The sequence below is a fragment of the Arachis hypogaea genome, chromosome 15 (assembly GCF_003086295.3).
Source record: "Arachis hypogaea cultivar Tifrunner chromosome 15, arahy.Tifrunner.gnm2.J5K5, whole genome shotgun sequence".
NCBI classification, from domain to species: Eukaryota; Viridiplantae; Streptophyta; class Magnoliopsida; order Fabales; family Fabaceae; genus Arachis; species Arachis hypogaea.
The window spans coordinates 37,908,331-37,930,278 of record NC_092050.1 but is presented as its reverse complement, the minus strand read 5'-3'; the positions used below and the strand labels follow the sequence as shown (position 1 = coordinate 37,930,278).

General features: G+C 35.7%; 2 protein-coding genes across 2 annotated transcripts; both read left to right on the top strand.

The window, feature by feature from the left end:
- The first annotated feature begins 462 nt into the window (after positions 1–462).
- On the top strand, positions 463–2,108 carry LOC140179196 (uncharacterized). The gene is made up of 2 exons (XM_072217861.1): positions 463–1,096; positions 1,495–2,108. Exons 1-2 carry the CDS (start codon positions 463–465, stop codon positions 2,106–2,108), a joined length of 1,248 nt encoding a protein of 415 aa, XP_072073962.1.
- A 5,169-nt stretch (positions 2,109–7,277) lies between these two features.
- Positions 7,278–17,140, top strand: LOC112750199 ((-)-germacrene D synthase). The gene is made up of 7 exons (XM_025798799.2): positions 7,278–7,449; positions 10,644–10,920; positions 12,606–12,978; positions 13,109–13,327; positions 14,104–14,242; positions 15,956–16,204; positions 16,740–17,140. Exons 1-7 carry the CDS (start codon positions 7,303–7,305, stop codon positions 17,031–17,033), a joined length of 1,698 nt encoding a protein of 565 aa, XP_025654584.1. The 5' UTR covers positions 7,278–7,302; the 3' UTR covers positions 17,034–17,140.
- Positions 17,141–21,948: the final 4,808 nt, after the last annotated feature.

The window sequence follows — 21,948 nt, the reverse complement described above, 5'->3', positions numbered from 1 at the left end:
TGTACAATGGCTCACCGGGAAGCTCACAGCCCTATCTCGGTTTCTCGGAGCCTCGACTGAAAGGGCCACCCCATTCTTCAACCTAATGAAGAAAGGAATCACCTTTGAATGGACCCAGGAATGTGAAGAGGCATTCAACCATTTTAAGAGGATACTCTCGGAACCTCCCATACTTAGCAAGCCCAGAGAAGGAGAGCCCCTATACTTGTACTTGGCTGTGACCATGCAAGCAATGGCAACGGTCCTAGTCAGAGAGGAGGACAAGACCCAGCACCCAATATCTTCATCAGAAAAACACTTCAAGGGGCAGAGACGAGGTACACCAAGTTGAAAAAGCTAGCCTACGCCCTATTAGTTTCGTCAAGAAGACTAAAACAATACTTCCAAGGGCACACAATCGTCTTGAGAACCGATCAAGCCATCCAACAAGTCCTCCAAAAACCCGACCTGGTGAGAAAAATGATGGCATGGGCAGTGGAGCTATCCCAATACGATTTACAGTACGAACCTAGGCAAGCAATCAAAGCCCAAGCCATGGCAGACTTCCACGTTGACGGAGCATCCAACCAAACGTTCGGAGGGGCCAGAATCATCCTCGAAAACTCGGCAAGATTAGCCTACGAACAATCTATCAAGTTCGAATTCCCAGTCTCAAACAACCAAGTCGAGTATGAAGCCTTGATAGGGGGACTAATGCTAGCCAAAGAAGTCAGAGCATCAAGGGTAGAAGTTAGCAGCGACTCCCAAATCGTCACCTCCCAAGTGAATGGCAGCTACCAAGCGAGGGACACACTGCTACAAAAATACTTGGAAAAGGTAAGAAAGCTATGCAAAAGCTTCAAAGAAGTCACAGTCCAACACGTTCCCAGAGAAAGGAATGCCCGAGCTGACCTCCTCTCCAAGCTCGCAAGCACCAAACCCGGCGCGGGGAACAGATCTTTGATCCAAGGGCTAGTAACGGAACCTGCAATTGTCATATGCACGACTCAAGCACCAAACCCGCTCTCATGGATAGACCCCATCTCCCGATATCTGGAGCATGGAGAAACACCCCCGACCAAAAGGAAGCGGAATCTGTTAAAAGGGAAGCTCCCAAGTACACAATCATACAAGGACAACTATACAAGCGAGGGCTCCAACAGCCCCTACTTAAGTGCTTACGCCCCGACCAGACGGACTACGTCCTAAGGGAGGTACACGAAGGATGTTGTGGTCACCACATCGGGGGAAGATCTTTAGCAAGAAAAATCATCAGGGCAGGATACTACTGGCCCACAATGATGTCAGATGCCTAGGAGTTTGTGAGAAAATGTAAAAAGTGCCAAGAGAACGCCAACTTCCACAAAGCACCTCCCGAAGAGCTCAGTCTAATGATGGCTCCCTGACCTTTCACCCAATGGGGGGTCGACCTCCTGGGACCATTCCCACCAGGACCCGGGTAAGTGAAGTACCTGATAGTGGTCATAGATTATTACACCAAATGGGTATAAGCAGAGCCACTAGCCAGCATATCCGCAGCAAATTGCCAAAAGTTCATGTGGAAACAGGTGATCACAAGGTTCGGGATCCCGGAAGCCGTCATATCGGACAACGGGACACAATTCACTGATAAAAAGTTCAAAGGGTTTCTAGAGGGACTAAGGATCAAACAGAAGTTCTCCTCAGTCGAACACCCCCAAACCAACGGCCAGGTCAAAGCAGCCAACAAAGTCATCCTAAAGGGGCTAAAAAAGCGACTCGAAGGGAAGAAAGGCTCATGGGCAGACGAGCTAGCCTCAGTACTGTGGTCATATAGGACCACCCCTCAATCATCCACCGGCAAAATCCCCTTCCGACTCACATACGGGGTCGACACAGTCATCCCAGTCGAAGTCGGGGAGCTAAGCCCGAGGATACTCCTCGGAGGAGGAAGCGAGGCAATCGAGAAAGACCTAGCCGACGAGACAAGGCAAATGGCACACCTAGCGGAAGCAGCAATAAAGCAGAGAGTAGCCCTCAAATACAATGGCAAAGTATTGAAAAGGAGCTTGGGAGAAGGCGACTTGGTTCTACGATGTAACGACATAGGACCACCAACACCGGGAGAAGGCAAGCTAGCCGCAAACTAGGAAGGACCCTACAGAGTAAAAGAAGTCCTTGGCAAAGGGGGCTACAAGCTAGAAAAACTGGATGGGAACGAGGTACCGAGAACATGGAACATGGCGAACCTCAGGAGGTTCTACTCGTAAGAAGAGATTCTACTCATAAGAAGGGGCGATCACGCGACCCCAACCCCCCTCTGGGTTCCACCCCCACGTCCTCCTTTTATGTCTTATACAAATCATTATCTTTTACCCTTCATTTACTTACGCGTTACATTATTTCCTTGTTTAACGAAATAGTAAGCTTTACTTTTTGCAAGTTTTCTCTCTGCAAGTCTCAAATAAAAAGCACGGCGAAAAAGGCAAACGGTCGACCTAACAGTAACTCGGGACTGATCACCCCGGGAACCATAAGGGACCAAGCGAAAACAAATCGACTCAAGTAGTAAGCACCATGATAAACGGTTAAACAAAAGGCTGCGGCGGCCCGAGCAAGCGAAAAATAAAAGCAAGGCCACGACGGCCCGAATAAAAACCAACAATAACCAAAATAACGCTTAAGCAAAAGCAAAAAGAAGTGTTCAAATACAACCAAAGGGCGCCTACTAGTAAGCCCCAAAAAACAAATTACAAAAGGAAAGCAAGAGAAAGTCGGGAAATTTCCAAATGCTCAAAGAATATCAACAATCTTCCCACCCTCCACAGTCTTCATCGCGCCAACTTGAGAGAGGTCAAGATCGGGAGCCAACACAGCCACCTGAAGCTTTATCCCTTCCTCAGTCATCTTAACGGCATCGCGAGCTCCCTTTGCAAGATCTTTGTTCCTTTTCTTCAGAGTAGACATCTCTCGAGAAACCGCCTCCGCTGAGCTCTCCGCCAACTTCAGCTTCTCCTCCAACTCCTCAACCCTTTTCTTCATGGCCACAGTCTCACCTCGGGAGGTATTCAGGTCCTTCATTAAAGTCATATCCCGATCCAACAACCTATTAATCTCTTTGGTGTCCTCTTCAGCCTTCTTCTCATGATCGGACAACTTCGCCTTCAGAGACTCCTCCCGAGATCGTGAGTCCGTCAAATCTTTCTGGGAGTTCCGAAGCTTCACCTCCATGGCATGATAGTTGGCCAAAACAGACTCCACTTTCTTGGCAATGGCAGCAGCACGAAGAAGACTGCGATAAATCCACCTGGCCTGCCCAGAGAGATCGGCCTCGTGAAAAAAATCCTCGGTGCCAGGGAGCAGCTGGGACTCGATAAAGCCCCCAACATCAAAATTTTTCTCCATAACCGAGAGGGCCTTGCCGGTATCCCGCTTCCTCTTCTTAGGATTACCCACAACCCTCAGTTCATCATCACCAAAATCTTCCTCAAAAATTTTCGTCTCCATGCTAGCAGACCTCTTAACTTTCTCGGCAGAAACAGCGCTTTCCCGATAAACCGGGTCAGCCCCATCCACCCAACCACTAGCCTCCCCAGCTTCCCTTTGCTTCGGGCTCACCGAGGGAGTCGGCGGAGGATCACCCTCACCCTCTTCATTCCCCTTGATGAGGCTCATCAAGTCAGCCAAAGTCCTCTTCCCGCTAGCCATAGAAATTGCGAGCAAAAGGAAAGAGAAAGGTATCAACAATAGAAAAAGAAAACATGAAAAGCTCAAAGGGAAGGTAACCCACCAACATACATTCGACCGGCCTCTCGGTCCCCCATCAACACACAAGGATTAAGGTTCTTTTCGCCAAAAATGGCCAACAGAATATCAGCGATGTTGCGATCTTCCGAGCTCAGCCAGTCATAAGACACCTTTATAAGATAATCAGACCCCGCACCAAAACTCCAGTACGTCGGGATCCGCCGAGCCCCCTCAGCCGTGAGCCAAAAAGGCTGATGACCATCAGTCGGTCTAACCTTAAAAAAAGTAGACTTAAAATCATGAAAAGAATCCTCAAAGAGGCCAAAAATTCTGCGCCCCTGTTGGGCCCTAAAAGACATATAACCCTTCTTAGCCATCCCCTGACCAGAAGGGTTCGTAAGAAGGAAGAGATAGAGAAAGACATTCACTGAGAGCGGTAGCTCGAGGTACTCGCAGACCATCTCAAAGCAACGGATGGAGGCCCAACTATTCGGATGAAGCTGCGACGGCGCAACGTCGCAACGACTCAATAAGCTCATAACAAAAGAAGAAAAGGGTAGACGAAGCCCCAAAGTCGTGAACATAGGCTCGTAAACCCACAGCCAATCAACAACCGTAGGAGAAGCCAAGTTCTTTTGGCAGACACGCTCCCGACCAGCAGGGACATAAACCTGATAAAGCGCCTGCTCGGGACCCCCTCCGCATAAGATCCCGGATTGTCGTAACTTCTGGAGCCCCTCCTTGGTCATCTTAGAAGGAGTATCCTTCACGTCGGAGGAGACCCAAGCGTAGTGGTCGACAAAGTCAGCCAAAGGGCGCTGAGCCTGACTCGAGGAAGCAAGACGCTCGGCCATACCTACAGCGGGGGCACCACTTAGTCAACACGAGAAGTCGAGAACCCTCAAAACAAGGAAAGCAAAAAGAAAAATACGAATCTCCCCCTAACCTCCCTGTACTAGCCTAGAAACATGAGCAAAAACGCAGGAAAAACCCAGAAACATAAAACCCAGTGGTACCCCCTCTAAAAGCAAAAAACAAAAAGACCTAAGCACACGCAAAGCAAATACACGAAAGATAAAAAATAACAACCAAAATAAGAGGAAAGCCATGAAAGCTTACCAGGAGAAACAAAATTTATAAGGAACGGACAAGGGAGCAAGAACGCTTGAAGCACCAGCAGCAGTAAAAGCAGGAGCAGCAACAACGTAAGAAAGTAAGGAAGAAGAAAAGGAAAAAGTAAAAAAGAGGGGGTTACGAAATGAAAATAAAGGGAGGAGAGCGTAACCGCCGAGGAAGAGCGCCAAAAGACAGAGGCATATTTGCCATTTCGCCCAAAATCTCAAATCAATGAAGTGATGGACATTTAATGCCCGGCGCCAAAACCAAGAAAGCAACACGAAAATCGAAGCGACTAAACGCAAGGAAAGCAAAACGACACCAATGAGCCACCGAAAAAGAAGAAGACCCGCCGCCTCAGTAAGACAAACACGCCCAGCCATGAGGCCCAGACCTCAAGGCTGGCGCGTTGGGGGCACTGTTACGGGCTGTTAGCCCAGGCCAAGAAGTCGTCGGGTCGGGGCACTGCCCCACCCAGGCCCAAAAACCATAACAGATCCCTACGAATCGGTTGGCCACGCCCGACCCGGGGATCTAACTAACCACGCTGAGCCTGCCACCATTCGGGTCGGAATCCCATGGTCGGTACCCGGAGTCCCGACCTTAAGTACGGACGACGCGCACACGTGGAAGGAGACAGCTCGACACCTCAACTAATGGGCTAGGCCACCACCAGGCCCACCCAGCACGGTATATAAGGGGAGATGACAGCTCTCCCCCCAAGGTACGTCATACCCTTACCTAATTCTGCCACCCCTAGTACGGACTCTGACTTGATCGTTGGAGTGTCCTTGCAGGTGGCCACCCCCCACTCCTTCCGACGTTGCCCGCACGCGCTCCACGCCCGCTCGGGACCTCCCTCTCTCTCTCTCTCCTAGTCACCACCTACCGATAACCCGAGAACCCAGGTAACAAACAAATTCTAATTTTTTATTTGAAAAAAGCCTTTTTAATTTTTTTTTAAATTTATTATTGATCTTAAATGAATATTATTTATTTTATAATATTCAAACAACATCACTTGAAAATGATTAGATTATGTTTTCACTACTGAAAGTGAAGGCTTATTGTTGGTAAGTAGCTCGAACTAAAAAAGGAAGAAGCACACAGATTTTTGAAATTTTAGATGGTTCAAAATTCGATTCCCTATGCCATTACCATTAGGAATCAGCTAGGGATGGCAAAATTTTCCGAGACGCGGAGATCCCTGCGGGGATTGCCTCGAATGGGGATCCGATTGTGGGGAATTTTTTCTGCGGGGATGGGGATGGGGGACAAAATTCCCCCGAAGCAGGCGCGGGGACCTGAGCGGAGATCTCCGCCTCGTCCCCGCTATTCCCCGAAATTTATGAATTCCTTGAATTATTCTTAATAGTTTATTTCTCATATATATATTTTTTAGTCATTTTTCACACACACACACACATATATATATATATATATAGAAACCCAAAATTCCTAATCTTTGTTTGCATAACCCCTCTTCAATTCAGAGATCCCTAAGGCTGTCCATACTCCATCCAACCTCTCTGCAGCCACCCCTTTGTCACCCTTCTCACCGCATCGTCACACCTCACCGTGCCATCACCCTTACCGCATCGTAATTTCTATTTGCGGCGTTCCTTTTCGTAACTCTGCCGTCGTGTCCATTCTCCTCTCTGTTCCCGCGTCTTCCACCTCGTCCACTGCTTTTTCCTTTGGCTCATCGTTGCGTCCCCCCATTGCGTTATTTCGAAAGAAGTCACCATCGTGTCATTTAGACTTTTTGTATAAAATCTTGCAGTTTTTGTATAAGATAGATACTTGTAACTCTATTCATATGGAAATTAATAATTAGTTAAAATTATTATGTAGATGGGGAATTTCCGCGGAAAATGGCGCCCCGTGGGAAATGGGGATGGGGAGCAATATTCCCCCACGGCGGGAAATGGGGCGGGAATGGAGAGCAAATCTGAGGGCGGGGATGGGGAGCAGGGAGGCATCCCCCGCCCCCGCCCTGCCCCATTGACATCCCTAGAATCAACTTAAAACCAAAAGACAAAATAGTACCAAAACAACTACAACACAAAGAGCGAAACAAGAATAAAATAACGTAAGGCTACAAAGCTTTATCTCCAACAATTATTCCAGCATCACTGAAAGTGAAGGTTTGTTATGTGGTTTTAATTACTGGATCGATCTCACTCATTAGCAATTTTATATGTGAGATGGTACGGTACAGTTTATGAATTATGGACCCAAAAATAAGAGGTCCACGTAAGACCAACATGGAAAACATGATGGATATATGGAACAATTTTTTTGGTGGCTTTCCTATTATGTATGTTATGGATATGGAACAATTGAAGTGCCTTTAATAATTCACGATGATGATGTGGCGTTACAATTAACATTTAAATACTTAGAATTTTGAAAAATAAGACTTTTCAATCTCTATATATAGGAGTTAAGGGATGAATAATTCCTTAAAACAAAGGAAAGATGTATGGTGTAGCAGCTTCAACACTTAGTTGCTTCAATCATAATAATGCAAACTTTGAATTGCATGAGCATGCTCGCCATACGGCGAATTTTCACCCCAGCATTTGGAAGGACTATTTTCTTGAATATGCTTCAGAACCAAAGCAGGTATATATAAATGTTGATAATACATATGGTTCTGTCTGCTGTGCATTCTAAGATTTGGAAAAAAATAATCCTTTAAAATGAGAAGTATAGAATAATAAAGTAAAAAATTAATTATATAATTAAATTTCTGAATTTGTAAATTTTTATAAATAAGTTTTATTATATTAATTTAAAAGTGATTAGATTCTCACTATACTTTACCAATTTTTTCTACTTTAGAAAAGCTTAATCCAAAGTTTGGAAGGTATTCTGTTCTCCCTCTTCACATTAGAGGGATTTTCTACCTTTAATATTTGTTATTGTTTATATTTCTCATTCAATTGGTTTAATGAACAAAAAATAAAGTGTAATTACTTTTTAGTTAATGTGTATCGTTGCATTTAATCTCATTTTACAAAATCTATTTGCTTGTATCTAAATTAGTTGGTTTGACTTGATTGTTTTTAGAGAAAAATTTATGCAATTATATTTAATTACAATGTTTAAATTATTAAAAGTATTATTTGCACATCAAAATCAGTCACCAAAATTAGCCACTATGTATTTATAATTACGAATTTACGTGTACAAAAATTAATAATTATAACTTATATTTTCTATTAAAATTATATATATAATCACTATAATTTTTTTATCAAAATCATTAATATATAAATATATTATTTTTTCTATCATAAATAATTTTTAAAAATTTGTTATTTATTCAATTTATAATAATATTATATAAAGATATTACAATTTAGACATGTCAAAAATAAATAATATAATGTGAATCCTCATATATTTTAAATATTATAATAAATAATATATATAATTAAATTTTTTTTAATATTTTAAAAATATCAATGTTATAATAATTTTAACCATCATATTAATTTTAATATATATATAAATATAACGAATAAAATTATTAAAATACTGATATCCTTAAAATACTTGAAATACTTCTATTAATTATTGAATCACCTCACATAGGAGAAGGAAAAACATATGTACACCTATTATATCTACTGGAGAGGGGCACCATGCCTCACATTTATTAAAAGGTGAGAGAGTAGACATACACACAATAGAAATACATATATAAATAAAAATTGAGACTATCAGACATTGTCTATTTTTATTATATTATATTTAGGAAAAATTATATAATTAAAATGAATTTGTTTGGAATTTATCTAATTATAATTTTTTAAAATGGAAGACATATTTATAATTTTTTTTACTTTATATAAACAGTTACGATTTTAATTTGAACGTAATTTATTATAGATTAGTGCAGATTATGTGAAAAAAGGTGCTGAATAGAAACCGTTAGAGACTGTAACGGTTTCTAAAGAATTCAAGCAATGTATAAATGATAAATTGTTACTGGCTATAACAGTTTATGAAAAAACGTTGATATGCACAATCCATGAGAGGTTTTAGCGATTTACATAAAGTTGATTATTTTCTAGTAAATTTCAATATGTGAAATTTTTTATAATCTCTAAATATGACTGAATTGACATTTGAGTCTTCTACTATAAATATAAATAATAGAATTAAGTTGACTAATTATCATCACTATTATATATATATATATATATATATATATATATATATATATATATATATATATATATATATATATTTGACATATATAGGTATAGCAAGCAATTAAAATATGAGAATTTTTGGAATAATAAAATAATTTAATTAAAAATTAGAATTAGTAACATAATCAAAATATATTATTATTATTATTATTATTATTATTATTATTATTATTATTTCAAATTATAATGAGTGTTAAGAGATAATGCTAAATAATTATCTTGTGATGATCATTTATTTGAAGCTTAAATAAGCAAAGTAATAATCATTATAATGATCTTTATCATTCTACACTAAACATGTATATTAAAAAAATTAATAAAAAAATTGTTATAAAATATTTAAGCAAATTATTCTATATTTCATTTATTTGTAAATTTTTTTATCACAAAAAATATGCACAAATATATCATTATTATACAATATTTTTTTTATTTAATATGTTTGATTTTGTTTTTATCTGTGTATACACAGTATATTGATATAAAATTAAATTCGATTCGCACACTAATATGATCGAATTGCGAATTTTAGGTAGGTTTTCTTATATACTACGAATCTACAAAATATAAATAAATAAATAAATATTCATTTTATGTTATATTTTAACTAATAATTATCATATATGTTATATTATTTTATTTTATTATTTAAAAAAATATGTTTAATAATATTTTAGGAGTTAAAAAAATAAAAAAAAATTATTGATTTTTTACTAAAATAATTTTTTAAAATATTTTATATTTTGCAAATATATATGATTCGCAAATGTGCGGTTCAGATCCAAACTAAAAAAACGTAGATATTGGATCCGATAATTTTAGTGCGAATCGAATTAAAATTTTGACAATGTGATCCACATTGACTCCCTATTTGCATCTAATCCAGTTCTTATCTATTTAATAAAGTTTCTTTTTACCTTAAATTATATTCTCTTTTTATGTTCCATTAATTAATTGGATCTCTAAATATATCCACTTCTTTCCAATCGTCTTGCACTTGTATATATATAGAGAAATTAGCTTTACCTAAACCGCTAGAGCCTCCTACGAATTGTGCATACCAATATTTTTTTATAAACTGCTATAGTCTCTATCGGTTTTTACTCAATACTTTTCACATATAATCCGTGCTAGTCTGTAGCGGATTACTTTTAAGTTAAAACTGTTATAGCTAGTGGCAGTTTACTTAGACTAAAAAAAAGTTATAAGTATGTCTTCTGTTTTAAAAAGTTGTAATTAGATAAATTCCATACAAATTTACTTTAATTATGTAAATTGTCGTTATATTTATTTAAAAAAAATTATTTTATTTATGCCTATATTATTTATGTTATTCTTCAATTATTGTTAATGTTTTTCTATTAGTATATCGAGATTATTATCAAATATGGTCTTATATTGATACCAATACATGATAATATAATTGGTCATTTTTCTTATATTTAAGGCATCCCTTCATCAACATATCTTTGCTGGGGTAGCTATTATTAATAAATATAGTTTAATTCACAGCTCATTAACTAGTCTATCCTAAAATAATCAATGGTTATTATTTTGATAGACATGTTAAATAATACAAGTAAGTACTATTTGCAGGAGCTTGATCATATTAGAGCACAAATTGAAACTCTAAAGCAAGAAGTGACCAAAATGCTTACAGCAACAGCTGTGAAACCCTTGGAAAAACTTAACCTAATTGACTCAATATGTCGTTTGGGCTTGCACTATCATTTTGAATGCGAAGTTGATGAAGTGTTACAACAAATTCACAAGGATTACACCACAAATGGAGAAATAAATCATGACGACAACCTTGCTTCCCTTGCTTTACTTTTTAGATTATTAAGGCAACAAAAATTTTACGTTTCGCCTAGTAAGTTTCAAGCTTATCTATTTATTTTAGATTTGTTTCTTCTTATTCAGATGAATAATGATACAATTTTCTAATAACTATTCTGAACATTAAATAACAAAAGAAAAACAGATATATAATCAATATCTTAAAAAATGACATATCCTTTCTCTATTTGATTATTATATTCACAAGATATTTGGAAAGATTAATTAAAATTCAATTATTTCTTCATTTGGAAACACTAATAGTGCAACTAATAACTTTTGAGGGGTTTGAAAAAAAGGAAACAAATTTTATGGCTAATATTTTTTTTCTTGCATAAAATATTAGTCAATTTTTTTCCCCACTAAAAGGCAGTACAAGAAATTAAAATGTTAGTTAACCAATATTTGATCAGCCAACAAATGACCAAAAAATCCAACGTTTAAAATATAATTGCTTTAATTTAGTTTAACTGATGTTGTTTTATTTTCTGTTAAACAACTTATTAGATCTATCCCACACAAATCAGCAAGTAACCATTTGTGAATCCTTTTTGGCGAAGAATGAAAGTTATTTTTTTAGTAAAAACCTCATGAAAAAAATTTATTACGTTCAATACATATATATATATTTTTTAAATTTAGTAAAAATTTTCACCCTCTACATACCTAATTTTACTCTTTAGTGAAGTTTCCTTTAAAAGTTACTGTTTTCCTTGTTTCTTTTGCATTTCCATCCCAATTTCATTGAATTTTTTTTTCTTTCCCATTATCACCATTTGCTTTGTATTCACCATCTTCCATCGCAGTTATATTTTTTTTTCTTCATTTTCATTTCGTTCTCATTTTCTAATTTTTCTTTATCACAATTTCACATACATTTCGCATACATACATCTTTTTTTTCATTTTCATTTCATTTTCCTTTTTTTTTTATTCATCACAATTTCATATACATTTTTCATGCGTACATTTGCTCCCAATTATATATTAAATGAATACTAAAATTAAAATTTCAGTCATTGCTTTTTATTTGATGTGCTCAAGATTAGATTAGGGATATATTTTTTTATTTTATATAGATGAGAGAGAAGGTGCGAGAGACATTAAATTTGAATGTTTCTGCATCTGTCTCTAATTATTTTACTAGCAGGTCTCATTAGTTGTTGGTTGAAAATTAAATTGGCTAAATAGTGTTAGTTACTTAGTAGCACTGTGAATTACAAAAATATTCTATAAATATTAAAAATTAATTTTATATCTTTCCATATTATTTTACACAACTTTTTAATAAAATAATCAGTTATTAAAATAATCAAATATTTAACAACCAAATAAGTAAACATGTTATGATAAAATATCAAACTTAATTACAGCAGCATTATCAAACTTTTTCATAAGCTCCATATATATAACCATATAGTATTATTTTTTTGCCACTGAATTTTGGTAGATTTTCTTTTGGCAAATTATTTTTGAAAGCATTTTTCTAAATTATTACCCAGGCCAGTTTCAATTAGTTATTGGATAATTCTTCTATCTATTAGCTAGTAGCCAATAACTGACACAAAAAATTTGTGTTCAATATACAATATATTTATAACAAAAACTAAATTATATACTTTATGTTCTATGCTATGAACTCCTCCTTAATTTTTGTAGTTGATTTATCACCTCTAATAATGATTTCTCAACCTTGTGGTTATTCAATAAAACCTCTCAGATGTGTTCAAAAGGTTTAAGGATGTGCATGGAAATTTCAATGAAAAACTTGTCACAGATGTTGAGGGACTCTTAAGCTTATATGAAGCTTCACATCTTAGGATTCATGGAGAAGACATATTAGATGAAGCTCTTGTATTCACTTCGATTCACCTTAAATCCATTACAACCCAATTGAGCACTTCTCTTTCAGCAAAAGTCAATCGTGGCTTAAGTCAACCTCTCCACCATGGCTTGCCTAGGTTTGAGGCACGAAAATATATTTCAATTTATGAACTAGATCCTACCCATGATAAAATTATACTCTCTCTAGCAAAATTGGATTTCAATTTCCTACAAAACTTGTACCAAATGGAAGCCGGAAATATTTGCAAGTAAGCTCCTTAACCATAAACTCTTCTATTTATTATGCATTATATTATTATTAATTAATTAATTAAATTAGTTTTCAGGAATCTAATACTACTCCTTATTGAAATACGCTATTTTTTTTTTAATTTTCAGGTGGTGGAAGGAGTTGGATGTACCTAGGAAACTACCATTTGTGCGAGATAGGATTGTGGAATGCTACTATTGGAGTTTGGGTGTTTACTTTGAGCCCCAATTTTCTCAAGCAAGAAAAATAATGACAAAAACACTCGGCATGTTATCAATCATTGATGATACATATGATGCATATGGAACAATTGATGAACTAGAACTTTTCACTCAGGCAATTGAGAGGTAGGATATCAATTTTTATCATTAGAGAACTTCAGTGACAAAAAGATTAATTAGGAAATCAATTTTTGCTAGTCAATTTGAATGAACCTTTTTATAAAAAAAATAAAAAAAAAAATCATCTTTGTATTCACAATGTCTTCTTACTATTTTTTTTTCTTCTTTTTTTTAACAATCTTAACATACTACTACAATTTCATTTTTTTATTGTTGACCATCTTCTGACATTGCTGCCACCGGTCACCCTCTAGTGATTGCTATATATAGTCGACTATCCTAAAATTTTAAAAATTAAATTTTAAATTTTAAATCTTTTAAAATAATTAAAAAAATAATTTTACTAGTAAATACCTAACTGTATATATATATTTAGAGTATATATGTTTTGATTTAGATATAATTATAAAGAATAGTAAAATATGGTTTAATTTTATTTTTAATGTTCGTGAATTTTTTAAAATATTTTTAATATTTAATTTTATTCAGTTTGTCTATAATATTTTTTATTTGTGTCAAAAATACAATATTAACTCTATCTAAAATGATTGGGGCTAAATAAAAATATTTAGGGATAATTTTGATTCAAATAAACAAAGTTAAATGAATTGAAAATGTTAAAGATAAAAATGAATAAAATTAAATACTAAAATTAAAGTCTTATAAAAGAAAATTATAAACATTAGGAATAGAAAATATACTTTACCTTGATACTGAATATACTACTAGTCTCATCTCATTCAAGTTGAAAAGTTTGAGATAAAAATATTTCATGATCTTAGGTGGGATATTAGTTGCTTGGATGATCTTCCAGAATACATGAGATTATCATATAGTTCTCTCTTGAAGTTTTATGAAGAAATGGCAGAAGAAATGGAGAAAGAAGGGCGAGTATATTGTACTGATTATTACCAAAAACAAGTATGTATCATTTTTTCCTTTTGCTGTTTGACAATAAACTGGTTGTGTTCTCAACTTAAATTGATTAGAAATTAAACCACGTCATTCAACTATATCAAACATTCAAACTAATACGACATTGATATTCTTTAACGTCAACCAAACATAACTTACGATATTACCTGATTTATAAAATGTTAATTATTTGTGATAATATATCGAATATCCATGTTTGTATTTTATAAATATATATATGATGAGACTCACATCTTTGAGATTCAGGTGACATTATGATTTTTTATTCTTTTGATGAAAGAGGCGTGATATATTATACTAAACATTTGCAATATTTTAATTTGTTAAAAAAAATGATATCAATATAACTATGATCAATCAAAAATATGATATACATAATATCACCTAACCTTAAAAAGATTGATATATTTAATTTATAAGTTGCTCTTAAATCTATCTCAATTTAAAATTTTACTTTCTTTTTTTATTTAGGCATGAAAGGTAGAAATTCACAAAAAAAGAAAAAAAAGGAAAAAGGTTCATATATAATAAGAAAAGTTCACAAAACCGTGTATCGTCAAACTTATTTTATAAATATACTGGTAATAAACTAATAATGCTATCCTCCCTCTTAACAAATAATTATAGATAATTAATTTTTAATTGGTTAATATTAATTTATTTTTATTGTAAACTTATTTTTTAGTTTTTTTTGGGGAGTTCAGAGTTTAGAATTTAAAATTTAAATAAATTAATTGAAAAAAGTTGACTCCGTCCCTAATTGAATTTAAATAGAAAACATACATGTCAAATATCATTATTTGTTTTTGTTATTTTCTATTAAACCACAAAAAATGATCTTGAACACAAATTGCTGACAAAATAAAGCACCTTTTAAATTTGTTAATAACAAAAATATTCTCAAAATATTTTAAAATACGAAAAAAATACCGAACTATTAAATAAATATTTTTAAAAAAGATTTTAGAGATTGAATTTTGATGTAGTTATTTGTAAAAATGATTAGAAAATTAAATATTTTTATCTTTAAAATTTGTATTTTACAATAAATGAAAATTATTTTTTTTGCAATTTTTTCATAAATTACAAAAAATGTTTTTACAAGAAAAAAATATAAAGATCGAAGATTTTGTATGCATGTTTTAAATAGTTGTCTAAATATTCTAACAAATTTTCAAAACAAATACACAAACAATTTATCAAATACAAAAGTCATTTGTTACTTGTAAAAAGAATTTTATATTCTTGTTATATTATCCTATTTTCACTACAAGGAACATGAGGAATAGCTACGATTTTTATGTTTTGCGATGGTTTTAAATTGCTACTAAACGATTTCATAACATTTGCTTGACTGTCAATCTTAATGTCGTCTGCATGCAAAGGGATTCGTGGCATTGGCATAACCACTACTATATCTATGTTGTGGTGGTTTGGATTTGTGGCCGTTGCAAACCGCCGCTATTTTGAAAGATGAAACCTTTTGTTACTTTTATTGTGAGTATTTTTATTGTTAACAAATTTAGATAATAGTTTAACGATTTAATAATTGAAGGCTATTTTTGGTGGAATATCCGCTATTTTGGATTATATACATAAAAGTTAATGTTTATCCTGCAAATGCATCATCCATCACATTAAAACACATTACAGATTGTAATTCAAAGTACCAAATATAGAATTGGTTTGATGTGGCAGTTTAAAAAAGTAGTCGAAGCCTACATGGGTGAGGCGAGATGGTTCAACAACAATTATACACCCACAACAGAGGAGTACATCCATACATCAACCATATCATGCACTTACCCATTGCTTACAACTGCTTCTTATATAGCCATGGAAGATAGTGCCACAGAATATATTTTCAAATGGGTTGCTAGTGAACCCAAAATAGTTAAAGCTTCTTCCATTATTTGCAGGATCATGGACGACATTGTCTCCAATGAGGTATTATATATGCACAACATAAATAGTATACAAGAATTAGACTGCATGCGCGTAATTGAATTTACAGTATAACACCTAAATTGGTTCCGAACAAATTTTAAATTAGATATTTTAATCTTGAATAAATTTTTATCATTTTAAAAGGTTTTTAAAATTAATAAATTATCTTTAAAAGACAGATTAATTTTTCTATAACTTATAACAAAATATTTAATTTAATGTGTATATTGGACAAATAAAATTTCTAATAAGTTTTTTAATATAATATAATAAGATTCTCAACAAATACTATTATGAGACAAATAATTAGTCTTTAGAAAGACCAATTCATTTTGATAACCTAAAAGTAAATGAAAATTTGTTGAGGGTTAAAGTGTTTGATTTAAAATATTTTAGGAATCAATATGAGTGTTTACTCTGGAATTTAATTTCAATGAATTAGAGTAATTTAATTTTTTCAATCTTTTCATCTTATTCTTAATTTGTCATATAAAAGTACTTAAGCAAATAAATCACAAACATCTTGTTTGATCAGTTTGAACAAGAAAGAGGACATGTTGTCTCAGTTCTAGAATGTTATATGAAAGAACATGGTGTATCAAGAGAAGAAGCTATTCAAGAATCACAAAAAAGAGTAACAGATGCTTGGAAGGATATTAACGAGGAATGTCTTAGGCCAACTCAAATTCCAATGCCTTTTCTGGTGCGTGTGGTCAACTTAGCAAGATACATGGCTGTGATGTACAAAGATGAAAATAGCTATACACATGCAGGAGGAGTAATGAAAGAGCACATTAAAGCTTTGCTTGTAGACCTCGTGCCAATATAAGAATCCACTTTTTTTTTGTGTCATCTTAGTGGCGTCATATGAATATGGATCATTTGTTAAGTTTGTAATAATCAGACAGAATATGAAACTCTATTTGCTAGCTTAAAGTTGGCTAAAGTGGAGGCAGAGAAGGTAGTAGTGTTCAGTGACTTGCAAGTAATAACTTCACAAATTAATGACAGCTACTAAACTAAAGACTCCACTATGAAGAAGTACCTGGATGAAACACGAGAACAGCTGACACACTTTTCTAAAAATAATATCCGACATATAACTCGGAAATATAATTCCTGAGCTAATGCCCTATCAAAACTAGCCAGCACCAAACCAGGAGGCAATAATAGAAGTATCATTCAGGAAACCCTGCAAAAGCCATCCATATCAAAGGAAGAAGAAGTGTTGACCATACACAATCAACACCTAGGATAGATGGCTCCCATAGTTAGTTACCTCAAATTCGACTTGCTCTCCAAAGATGAAAAGGAGGTTAAAGGGCTTATAAAGGAGGCACAAAACTATATCTTATTTCACAATATCTTATACAAAAGAGGGATTTCAACACCCCTCTTAAGACCTCCAGCACGAAAGAAGTCTTAGAGGACGTACATAGTGGTATATGTAGAAATCACTTAGGCGGTCGGTCACTAGCTAAAAAAGTAATTCGAGTTGGCTTCTTCTGGCCGACTTACAAAAAGAAGCGGCCGAGTTCGTCAAAACATGCTTACCTTGCCAAAAACATGCCAATTTTCATGTAGCACCTCCTGAGGAACTCATCAGCGTTACCTCACCTTGGCTATTTGCTAAATGGGAGTTGGATCTACTTGGACCATTCTCCCAAGCCCCAGGCCAAGTCAAGTACCTCATAGTAGGGGTTGACTATTTTACTAAGTGGATTGAGACAGAACCATTGGCGACCATCACTACTCAAAGAAGTCAGAAATTTTTGTATAAAAACATAGTCACAAGGTTTGGAATTTCCCGTTCCATCACCACGGATAATAGAACCCAATTTACCGACTCGACCTTCAGAAACCTGGTGTCCGACTTGAAAATCAAGCACCAGTTCATGTCCGTAGAGCACCCCCAAGCCAACGGACAAGCTGAAGCTACCAACAAAGTCATATTGGCTGGGTTAAAGCGTTGATTACAAGACGCGAAAGGAGTTTGGGCTGACGAGCTCCCTCAAGTCTTGTGGGCTTATCGAACTACTCCACATTCCACAACGGAAGAAACACCCTTCCGACTCGCATACAGAATGAAAGCAGTAATCCCTATAAAAATAGCTGAAAAATCACATAGAGTTCTATTTTACAACAAAAGGAGGTTCACCATCAATGACCTCATCTTGATTCGGAACGACATTGGAAGACAGAAGTCGGGTGAAGGGAAGCTAGCTGCCAACTGGAAGGGGCCTTACAAGATAATAGAGGTTCTAAGTAAAGGTTCGTATAAGGTGTGCGACCTCCAAGAACGGGAGCTCCCGAGGTCTTGGCACGCTTGTAACCTAAAAAGATACTACAGCTAAAAGTCTTGTACCTAGGTGCACTCTTTTTTCCAAGAAATAAGGGTTTTTTAATGAGGCACTGATAAACTCCATTTGTAGGGTTTATCTTGTATTGATTCTAGGGGATTTTATGACATTTTACCCACATTTATCCAATGAAATAACATGGTTTTATAACTTCTCCTTTAATTGTGCTTAAGAGTGAAAACATGCTTTTTAGGTCTTACAATAGCTAAATTTAATTTACCTTGATTCTATTAGGTGCCTTGATATGTTTGTTAAGTGATTTCAGATTTAGGAGGCAAAGATTGGATCAAGGAAATGAAGGAAAAGCATGTAAAAATGGAGAACTCATGAAGAAATGAAGGAATCGCAAAAGCTGTCAAGCCGACCTCTTCGCACTCAATCAACCATAACTTGAGCTACAGAGATCCAAATGATGCGGTTTCAGTTGCGTTGGAAAGCTAACATTCGGGGCTTCGAAATGATATAAGATTTGCCATAGTTGCTTCGTGGATAAGGGCGCGCACGCGCACAGTACGCGTACGCGCCGATGTTGCCACGTGATTCACTAATTGCAACTCGTGGCCAGCGATTTTAGAAGCCTTGTGGGCCCAATCCAACTCATTTCTAATGCTATTTAAGCCAAGGATTGAAGGGAAATATACTTTTGATCATTAGTCATAGTTTAAGTTTTAGAAGTAGTTAGAGTTAGTTTCTAGAGAGAGAAGCTCTCACTTCTCTCTAGGATTAGGATTAGGTTTTAGATCTAGATTAGAAATTCTTAGATCTAGGTTTAATTCATGCTTTGATTTACTTTTTCTTTTGTAATTCTTCTTCTTCTACCTTTTTTCTCTCTAGTTTAGCATTTAATTCTTGTAAGTTTTTACTTTTATATTCATGCACTTTTGTTTCTTCTATTTTTCTTTAATGTAATTTATGATTCATGTTCCTTTATTGTTGATTTGATTAGTTGTTGTTTAATTTCTTGCAATTGAGTAGTGTAGATTTACTTTCCTTGCAATTTTACTATGCTTTCCTTTTATGCCTTCCAAGTGTTTGATGAAATGTTTGGTTGGATTTTAGAGTAGAATTTTATGCTCTTGGCTTGGGAAGGTAACTTAGGAACTCTTGAGTTACTAATGTCCAAGTGATTGACGACTGGGAGCCATTAACACTAGATCTCACTAATTGACTTGGTGGAGAACTAGGACTTATGGACTTGGATTGATATAGCTCACTTGACTTTCCTCTACTATTAGTTAGGGGATGACTTAGTGGGATTGATCCTTACAAATTCTCATGTTGTGGTTAGTGATAAGGATAGAGATCCTTGACCACCAACCTTTGCCAAGAACTTTTTAGTTATTAGTTTATTTTCATTGCTATTTACATTTCATGTCTCTTATCCCAAAAATCCCAAAACATACTCCATAACCAATAACAAGGACACTTTATTGCAATTCCTAGGGAGAACGACCCGATGTTTAAATACTTCGGTTTATAGATTTTAGGGGTTTGTTTTAGTGACAAACAAATTTTTGCATGAAAGGATTATTGTTGGTTTAGAAACTATACTTGCAACGAGAATCCATTTGTGAATTCTAAACCACACAAAAGTCCTATCATCAGGTACTAGTACAAGGACTAGGGGTACCAAAGCTTTTAGTATATAGCTCTGTAAAGGAATTCTCTAAACGATAATAAAAGATTCTTGATCTATTTCTTTTTTAAAGTTTCCTATCTCAAACGCATTAACCTATGCTCGACAAACTGTAAAAATAATTAACCGACCTAGGTAAGATAAAGCGACGAGGTACAAGTAAATGTAAGAAGTTATATAACTAACTCGTACAAAGTGACCCCAAAACAGGTCGGAACAAAAAAGGAGTTGCAAAAGTAACTTAGCAAAGACCGACTACTTGAAGTCGGGCCTATTAAAGGAAATTAACAAACAAAAACTCAAGAATTAAAGCACAATGTGCATTACTAAGGCAAAAAGGTACTACATAAAAGAGTTCTGGACATTGCTTAATAAAGGTTCTGAAACAAACAACTAAACAATAGAAGAAAAGTGCTCACGAAACTGCCAACCGCTACAAACCAGATTGTTTTGAAAGCCTACAGGTCGGGCTACTACAAAATAACAAAAGAGATTTGAAGAGAACTCAAGGCTCCTTGCCAAAAAGGGGGTTAAGTTTCTCACTAGTAGCTTCATCCCTTTTGGGAGAAGAAGGTAGCACGGAAACAGGAACGGCCGATACAGCAACAAAGGAGGCCTCAACAACAATATCTTCAGGTGAGGCTCCCAGGGAGGAAGTCAGAGCTATTGGAGGTCCCAAGGTGGAAGACAGACCGGCCCAAGCTCCAGAAGACTTCAGATCCTGGGTAGGCATCTTCTCATCCTCTGAATCGACTGCAGGAACGATCTTCCCTTCCACCACTATATTATCCATACTAAAAAGCATAGATCGAGGTCAGAGCCAAAACCTCAACTTGGGCTTCAAGGTTCTCAAACATTTCATCCATACCGAAGGCAGCCGTCTCCTGGAACCCGGCCAACTCCTCCTTCAATTTCTTCAGTTCCTTCTCCTGAGCCAGCCTCTCTCCAAAGACCCTAGTATAGCTTTCTTGGTATTTCTTGGCTTTCTCCTCGGCCAATGCAGCAGCTACTTCTGACTTGTTCGTCCTCTCCCGAGCTCTTTCCAAGTCAGCCTTCAAGGTGTCCCTCTCTTTCTCCAACTCCACTTTGATTTCACTCAGCCTCTCCACGTCGGCTCGGGCAGCTACCAGAGCCCCAGAAGTAGCTTGAATTTGAGAACTCTGCAACTCCTTAGAATGTTGAGAGCAGACTCCAATGAGACGGAGACCCCCACAAGCCAAGATCTGGAGATGATTCTGGATCGCCACATCGTCCACACTCATGCGATGATGAGGGATGAGGTTCTCCTCTCCCCAGGCCAAAGCATCAAAATTCTTGGTATAGATGCTCTCTTCTTCATCAAGTTTCTATTTTTTGGGAGGTGATTCTATGGACGAAGGAGACGAAGGAGTAGAGTCTAAAGAGATAAGCTGGGAAAAGGGGGCCGGGATAATAATTTTCGGATCAGAAGGACTCGACCCCGACCTCTTCCGTGGCGAAGATCGGGTAGAATTACCAATCTTCTGCTGTGAAGGACACTCTCCGACCTCCTTTTGCAGCTGGAGGTTCCGAGCCACCATCATCTTTTTGGTGTTCCGAAGAAACTTCATAGCAGATTTAGGAGCTATAACCTCTGCAATAACAAAACATGATATGATTCAAATCAACATCTAATAAACGAGAATAAATTAAAAGGCAAGGGAAGAGGCATTACCAAGGTCCGACTTCAGAAGGCTAGGATCTCCCAAATACCTCTTTGTGTCCAAATG

Bases quoted from the DNA above. Each gene is read 5' to 3' on its own strand.
- LOC140179196 (XM_072217861.1), top strand. From the start codon at position 463: ATGGCATGGGCAGTGGAGCTATCCCAATACGATTTACAGTACGAACCT. The intron at 1,097-1,494 runs GTACACAATCAT...GGGTATAAGCAG, and splicing joins GTTAAAAGGGAAGCTCCCAA to AGCCACTAGCCAGCATATCC.
- LOC112750199 (XM_025798799.2), top strand. From the start codon at position 7,303: ATGTATGGTGTAGCAGCTTCAACACTTAGTTGCTTCAATCATAATAAT. The intron at 7,450-10,643 runs GTATATATAAAT...TACTATTTGCAG, and splicing joins ATGCTTCAGAACCAAAGCAG to GAGCTTGATCATATTAGAGC. The intron at 13,328-14,103 runs GTAGGATATCAA...TCATGATCTTAG, and splicing joins TTCACTCAGGCAATTGAGAG to GTGGGATATTAGTTGCTTGG.